This window comes from Gymnoscopelus braueri, assembly GCF_963280865.1.
Source record: "Gymnoscopelus braueri genome assembly, chromosome: 10".
Taxonomy (NCBI): domain Eukaryota; kingdom Metazoa; phylum Chordata; class Actinopteri; order Myctophiformes; family Myctophidae; genus Gymnoscopelus; species Gymnoscopelus braueri.
In genome coordinates, this window is record NC_137611.1 from 48,753,679 (window position 1) to 48,761,178 (window position 7,500).

Here is a 7,500-nt window from a genome sequence, read left to right on the forward strand (position 1 = left end):
GTGTGTGTGTGTGTGTGTGTGTGTGTGTGTGTGTGTGTGTGTGTGTGTGTGTGTGTGTGTGTGTGTGTGTGTGTGTGAGTGCGTGCGTGCGTGCGTGCGTGCATGTGTGTGTGTGTGTGCGTGTGTGCACTAGTATGTGTGCGTTGTGTACCGGGATCTTTATTAACCTTGTTCCAGATGACTGATGGGTTTTCAATTCAATCAAACTGAATATGTCTGTCCACTTTGTTATATCATGACAGCTGCAGTCTCATTCTCTGTCTGTCTGTCTGTCTGTCTGTCTGTCTGTCTGTCTGTAGGGAGAGACGGAGGCTGGAGATGGAGAGATTGTCCAGAGAGGTGAGACCCATTCTGTTTATTGTAAAGCCACATTAAAGGGATAGTTAAAAAAAAAAGAGAGAGAATTCATGGATATCTTTTTGTTTTTGTTGCATTCTTCAGCCAATAATGGCCAATTGCGAGGTGTTGTGTGCTTGTAGATCTAGATTTATTTTCAAAATATTTTATATATATATATATTATATATATAGTATAATTTTTTAATTTCTTTTGATGCAGTCTTTTTTCAGGCTTAAAAGTCATTACATTGTCCCTTTACTTTACCTACTCATCTAGGGACCCCCCCCCCCCCTGCAAAAAATAAACTAAATCATGTGGGGACCCCCCTGGGGGTCCCTACCCACCACAGGTTTAGAAGCACTGCCCTGGACGTGATGTACATATTCTGATCATTTCAGTGCTTTGCTCTGTCCAGATGGTTCATGAACATTCTGTGCTTTCTCCTCCCAGGCTGAGGAGCTCAGGAGACTGGAGGAGCTGCGACTGGCTGAACGCCTAGCCGCTCTGACCCCGCCCCCCACCCCCGCCCCCACCCCCACGGAGGACCAGGAGGCCTCGTCATTGGAGGAGGAGGAGGAGGAGGAGCCGTCAGAGGGAGGAGAGGAGTCGTCGTCCACAGCCATCCGTCCCCAGGAGGCGTCCAAGGTGGAGGAGATCTTGCGGTTGGAGCGGGAGATCCAGGTTAGCGATGGGCGCTAATTTTGACCGCAAAATTTGGAGTCATAGTCTTAGACATCGGAAATGTTTTAGTTTTAGTCTAGTTTTAGTTGACTAAATATCGTAAGAGTTTAGTCGACTAAATCTACGGTTGATTTAGTCGACTGAAGTTTATGTTGGCAGGCCTTGATGGTGTCTAATGCCTGACGTATACTTATCTGTGTGCCTGAAAATAGCCGATCTATTGGCTATAGATTGCGTATTTTCCGAGAGTAACACCCACGCACAGCCATGCATGAAATTATGATTTAGTTTTTATTTTGTTTTCGTCAGTGAAAAAAGATAGTAGTAGACAAACATTTTTCGTCATACTTTTAGTCTACGAAATCATCACTGTAGTACACTCAACTCCTCCACCAGAGGGAGCTTAGTTGACTGACTGATTATTTATTTCTAAGTTATTCAATATTGTCTAATATTGTTAATATTGTTTTTTCAATCTTAATGTGACTATTATTGTTTTAATGATCCCCTGCGACCCCTCCCCTTCAATGCGTGGAAAATAGAGATGCGCGGATGGCTTTTTTTGTCACCCAAATCCGCGTTAACAAGTTCATTATCCATCCGCCATCCACCCGCGGTACTTATATCATCCTATTTATAGATCCGCACCAACCGCACCAAATAATTGTTATTTTCCTGACGTTAGTTTTCTTATAAACAGTGTTACTCACCACTGTCGCGATGCAGTGACTGTATACAATCCACAACCATGGTAACAACAAGCGCACGTCTTCATTAAGTTACTTTCGCTTTCAACCACTTTGTTGCCATGTCGGCTTTTTATAAGCTTTTTATAAGCGACTTTTAAAATAATAAACTTTATTTATATAGCACCTTTCATGACATAAATGCAGCTCAAAGTGCTTTACAGAAAAAGAAAGAAAAAGTGAAAACAAAACACAGAGCAAAAACAATGCTCTGTGTTGCGACTTTTGGGCTTGTTTTGGGCTTGTTTTCATAGACCTGGCTACTTATTTCTCTCGCAACCTGGCAACACTGGCTGCCTGTAAAGCAACATGTCGTGAGCGGCTATTTTTTGCCTGGTGTAAAATGACGTAATATTAAAATACTACAAACGCACACACGGTGAAATTTAGTGCTTTTTAAAAGCTATTATAGGCCTATAGATTGATATCATTAATTTAATTCCCGCATTATTTCACCCGCGGTTTATCCAATATGAATTAATAATTATATTTGATTGACCCAAATCCACCCAAACTGCGGTTAACTGCGGCAACCGCGGCTAAAACCGCGATCCGCGCATCTCTAGTGGAAAACAATGGAAACAAGCCTCTGGGCTTTTATTGTGTGTTTCTTCCATTTTTAATAACTATTTCCATTTGATAAATCAATCGACGCAGGCGCTGCAGCGTCAGAAGGAGAGGGAGGAGCTCTCTCTGACGGAGGCCTCGTTGCTCCGCCTCCAGCTGCTGCGTGACCAGGAGCTGCGTCACCTGGAGGAGGAGGCGTGTCTGGCCGCGCAGCACTTCCTCGACTCGCTCAACTTCGACGAGATCGACGAGTGCGTGCGGAACATCGAGACGTCGCTGGGCGTCGGCCCGGGGGAGGAAGAGGAGAAGAAGGAGGGAGGAGGAGGAGGTGGTGGAGGAGGAGGAGGTGGAGGAGGAGGAGGAGGGAGGAGGAGACACGCAGAAAGGTACGCCATGCAACAGGGGGGGTCAAAGTGGGTGCCGTGTGGCGCCCATGTGGGTGCTGTGTGGCGCCGATTATAATGTTTGGAATTTTATCAATCCAAATACTAGAGGACAGAAGTCCCGAGCAGAGCGTGCTCTACTGTCAAGTGGTTCTCAACCAGTGGTCCAGTGGTCCACACTCACAACTGAGTAGCCGAAACGGGTCCGTTTGTCAGAGACTGCTGCTGCGGACAGTTTCTATAGACTGGAATGTATCAATATCACTTCAGTTTAACCACTTTATACTATAGTGAAAGAGGCCTGAGTTGCGCTGCAATCTTTCGATGGTTCTTTTTCAATCTTACACTAAACCTCTTAAATCCATTGGTGGAAAGTGAAAACAAAAGTGTGTTCAATGTGTGTCCAACGTAGTTATTATCATCAAGTCATGTTTATTAATGCTTTTCATTGGTTAAATATTTATAAAACACACAGACGCATTGTGGCACGTTGTGAGCTTGTCGATCGGCTATTTTCACTATTTAAAAATGTTTTGGACATACTGTACAACAAGGTTTCCACCAGACAGCAATATATTATTAATATAATTATATAAAATGCATTTTTGTCAATTAAAACATAAATTAATCAATCTACCAACAAATTAATCAAAGGGACGAAGAGGAGGACGTGGACGAAGGTTTCGGCGCCGACGACGAGGCGTTCAAAGACTCGCCGAACCCCAGCGAGCACGGACACTCTGACGGCCAGCGCACCAGCGGGATTCGAACCAGCGACGACTCGTCCGCGGAGGAGGACCCGTACGCCAACGACGGCGTCCTGCCCCCGCCTCTCCCCCTCCTGGCCCCGCCCACCATGGCCCTCCCTCTGCCGCCAGTACCACCCCCTCTGGCTCCGCCCCCCGGCGGCCACAGCGCCTCGTCCAGCGGTGACTCCGCCTACTGCCTCCCACAGGTACAGCCCCAACGTCGCCATTATTATGGAATTGCCTGATTAATCAACTAATTAATTAATTGCAATTATTTTGAACTAATCACACTTATTAATTGCAATTACGTTGAGCTAATTACAATTATTAATTGCAATTATCTTGAGCTAAATGAAATGGAGATAAAGCCATTTTTCCACAACGAATAAACAGGAAGTAAACGAGCTGTTTACTTGACATAAAAAATTAAGTCAGATCCAGGTCTGTCATCATCTGGCAGTGAAAGCATCATTCATTGGGTAGCAAACAGCGCCATGAAAAAAAAGCGTTGAAAACCACTGAAAACACATACAATTCTCATCAATGGCGCCTTAGCAGAATCTGACGAGAAATCTTGTCGGTGGCAGGCAAAGAGTTAATCGCAATTATTTGTGCGACAATGAACGGTCAACTAAACCTTGACGATCTTGACCTCCCTCCCACCAGGGGGCGCCCTCCTCAGAGGCTCCATCGGACGAGCTGGTGGAGCTGATCCCCCCCGACGAGGACTCGGACTACGACCAGGACGACTACGACGAGGGGGCCATCGTGTCCAGCGGCAGCCTGGCCTTGTCGGGACCCCGCAGTGCCGGGGGCCAGTGGTCCCCGGACTGCAGGGGGTCCGTGGGCACCTACAACAGCTCAGGGGCCTACCGCTTCAGCTCAGAGGGAGCGCAGTCATCGGTGGGTACAACCACACATTGTCATGTATCGTCGCTGTGGGGCAGAAACCTCCTATCTCCATGTTTGAACTTTTTGTGTTTTTTTGTAAATTAAGCTTCTGCATTTTTTTTATCGTGAACATTTCTGCTTTGTTTAACTCAAATCTTTGCTTCTGGGGATTCTAAATTAACAAATTAAGATTTATTTTCTGATTTTACAGTGTAGGAGAGACAGTCAGTTGGACAGCTGAGAGGGAGACAGTGTAGGAGAGACAGACAGTAGGACAGCTGAGAGGGAGACAGTGTAGGAGAGACAGACAGTAGGACAGCTGAGAGGGAGACAGTGTAGGAGAGACAGACAGTAGGAAAGCTGAGAGGGAGACAGTGCAGGAGAGACAGACAGTAGGACAGCTGAGAGGGAGACAGTGTAGGAGAGACAGACAGTAGGAAAGCTGAGAGGGAGACAGTGTAGGAGAGACAGACAGTAGGAAAGCTGAGAGGGAGACAGTGCAGGAGAGACAGACAGTAGGACAGCTGAGAGGGAGACAGTGTAGGAGAGACAGACAGTAGGACAGCTGAGAGGGAGACAGTGCAGGAGAGACAGACAGTAGGACAGCTGAGAGGGAGACAGTGTAGGAGAGACAGACAGTAGGAAAGCTGAGAGGGAGACAGTGTACGAGAGACAGACAGTAAGAAATCTGTGGGAAAGCTGAGAGGGAGACAGTGTAGGAGAGACAGACAGTAGGAAAGCTGAGACAGTAAATGTTAGTGTATTCTTCTTATAATCATAATAATACTGATAATGCACCTCAGTTGTGAATTACAGGATAACTTTTAAAACATCACAACTTCTCATGTTATTATTTCCCTCTTCATGGCAGTTCGAGGACAGTGAGGACGACTTTGATCGTTTCGACACAGATGACGAGCTGTCGTACCGACGAGACTCCGTCTACAGCTGTGTCACTCTGCCATACTTCCACAGCTTCCTCTACATCAAAGGTGTGTGCACGTCCGTCCGTGTGTGTGTGTGTGTGTGTGTGTGCGTGCGTGTGTGAGTGTGTTTCTGGACCAATCAGGTCGTTGCCAGTAGACCACAGAAGTATATAGACTACCCCCCCCCCCACATATGTTTTATGTGTACATTTGGAGTCATACATAGATATGTCATATATTGGCTGATGTCATAAATCAGTGATTCTCTCTGATTTCAGGCCGTGACCCACCAAAATAATCATATAATATTTGAACTGGGGATCCCCCAAAATAAAATAAAAAAATCATATTTGAACTGGGGACCCCCCAAAATAATCATATTTTAACTGGAGAGTTTTCAATTTTGTTTGACTCAGTTCCGCAGATAAATATTGCGTGGCGTTGTGAGCTTGTAGATCGGTTATTTAAAAAGAAGATGTGCCTCTTCTATTATTTGACAATTTGGCCAATGTTTGACCAGTTCGTATTATATAGTTTGTTGATTACTTTTGATGCAGTAATGGTCTTTTTCTTAAAATTTTCCCCATTTATTTAAGGTATTAAAAAGGTCTTAAAAGTTATTTGAATTGTCACTTCACTGTCATCTGGGGACCCCCCCCCAAAAAATCATGTGGGGACCCCGCTGGGGGTCAAGAACCACAGGTTGAGAACCACTGTGACATAAAATGACTGATCACAGGCTAGTCACTTGAAGTCTGAGATCCACATCCACACCATATTTCTATTATATTAGTGTTTTCTAAACTGTGTGCTTTGTCTTGTCACCACTAGATGGCACTGCAGTCATTGCAAAGAAACTATGTCTATATCTAGACCTGTATCTTTCTTCTCTACATCATTATCAGTTATTCTCAAACCTTTGTCAAGGACCCACAAATGAATATGGATTTGACCACAGACCCCCATCTGAACAGGTTTTTGGAAATAGACATACACAAGATGTAACGTGTTGTGAGCTTGTAGATCAGCTATTTCCAAATAGCCAAAAGTGGTTAAACCGATTTTAATACCATTAAAACCGGGAAAGCATCTGGATCATTTCAGGTTTTAGCATTGGCTAATCAAAAATTGCTGATCTACAAGCTCACAGGGCATCACTTTTGTGCCACGATGCGAGCTTGTACATCTGCTATTTTTGAACATTTTTGAAAAATCTTGAAAGTCAAAGAACACATTTAGCCGGGGACCGCCTCTAGGAAGCCTGGGGGCCCCACTGGTGACAGCATGTGAGGTCTCTAAACACTTTCTCTCTCCCCAGGGGGTCTGATGAACACGTGGAAGCGGCGGTGGTGCGTGCTGAAGGACGAGACCTTCCTGTGGTTCCGGGCCAAGCAGGAGGCTCTCAAGCAGGGCTGGCTGAACAAGAAGGGCGGCGGCTCGTCCACGCTGTCCCGCCGCAACTGGAAGCGACGGTGGTTCGTCCTCCGGCAGAGCAAGCTCATGTACTTTGAGAACGACGGCGAGGACAAGATGAAGGGCATGCTGGAGATACACAACGCCAAGTAAGGCATTCATTAAAAGAAGAAAAAAGTAGCTATTTTAGCTAAGTTCATTTGCTCAAGTACTGTACTCAATCACAAGTCTAGCTTCCCTATTAGGCTGTGAACATTCAGCGAAAATAGGTGATTTGCAAGCTCACAGCCAAGGGGCTAGCTTCCAAGTTGTAAATTGAGGCTGTATAGGAAGTGACAGTGCATATGAATGGCCTGTATTCTCGCTGTTTCGCCCCTGTTGGTGTCAGAAGTAATTAGGCTCCATTCAAGCGGATGGGTTTTTGCCGAACTTTACACTTGATTTTATTACCTTAATAAACATTGTCATAAATACTCTGTCAACATTGTCAAAAATCCAGTCGCTAGTTTAAAGTCTTCTTTCAATCACCATGATGTGTTTTGGTAAATTATGGTCCCATTTATTTTAAAATTGATGATAAAGTAGGGTATGCTGTAGGAGGGGCGTGGCTTCCTGTATTGACCAGCTACACAACCAATGGCATTAATTACCCACCCCCCGCTCTGGTCCCAACCAATAGCATTCATTTCCGAGTCCATAGGATATAGAAAGATGGCGGATTTGAATTGAAAAATGAGCTTAATTTACGATCTGCAGAGTCTATGGGCGTAACGCTGTCCATATTTTTTACAGTCTATGCTCACAA

General features: G+C 45.1%; 1 protein-coding gene across 1 annotated transcript in view; it reads left to right on the forward strand.

The window, feature by feature from the left end:
• Nucleotides 1–7,500, forward strand: part of myo10 (myosin X) — a 166,282-nt gene that overhangs the window by 141,763 nt on the left and 17,019 nt on the right. Inside the window, exons 24-30 of the mRNA XM_080440639.1 lie at nucleotides 300–339; nucleotides 790–1,020; nucleotides 2,424–2,719; nucleotides 3,371–3,671; nucleotides 4,132–4,368; nucleotides 5,228–5,348; nucleotides 6,601–6,844. Coding sequence (XP_080296765.1) covers nucleotides 300–339; nucleotides 790–1,020; nucleotides 2,424–2,719; nucleotides 3,371–3,671; nucleotides 4,132–4,368; nucleotides 5,228–5,348; nucleotides 6,601–6,844 — 1,470 coding nt within the window. The remainder of the gene's footprint in view (nucleotides 1–299; nucleotides 340–789; nucleotides 1,021–2,423; nucleotides 2,720–3,370; nucleotides 3,672–4,131; nucleotides 4,369–5,227; nucleotides 5,349–6,600; nucleotides 6,845–7,500) is intronic.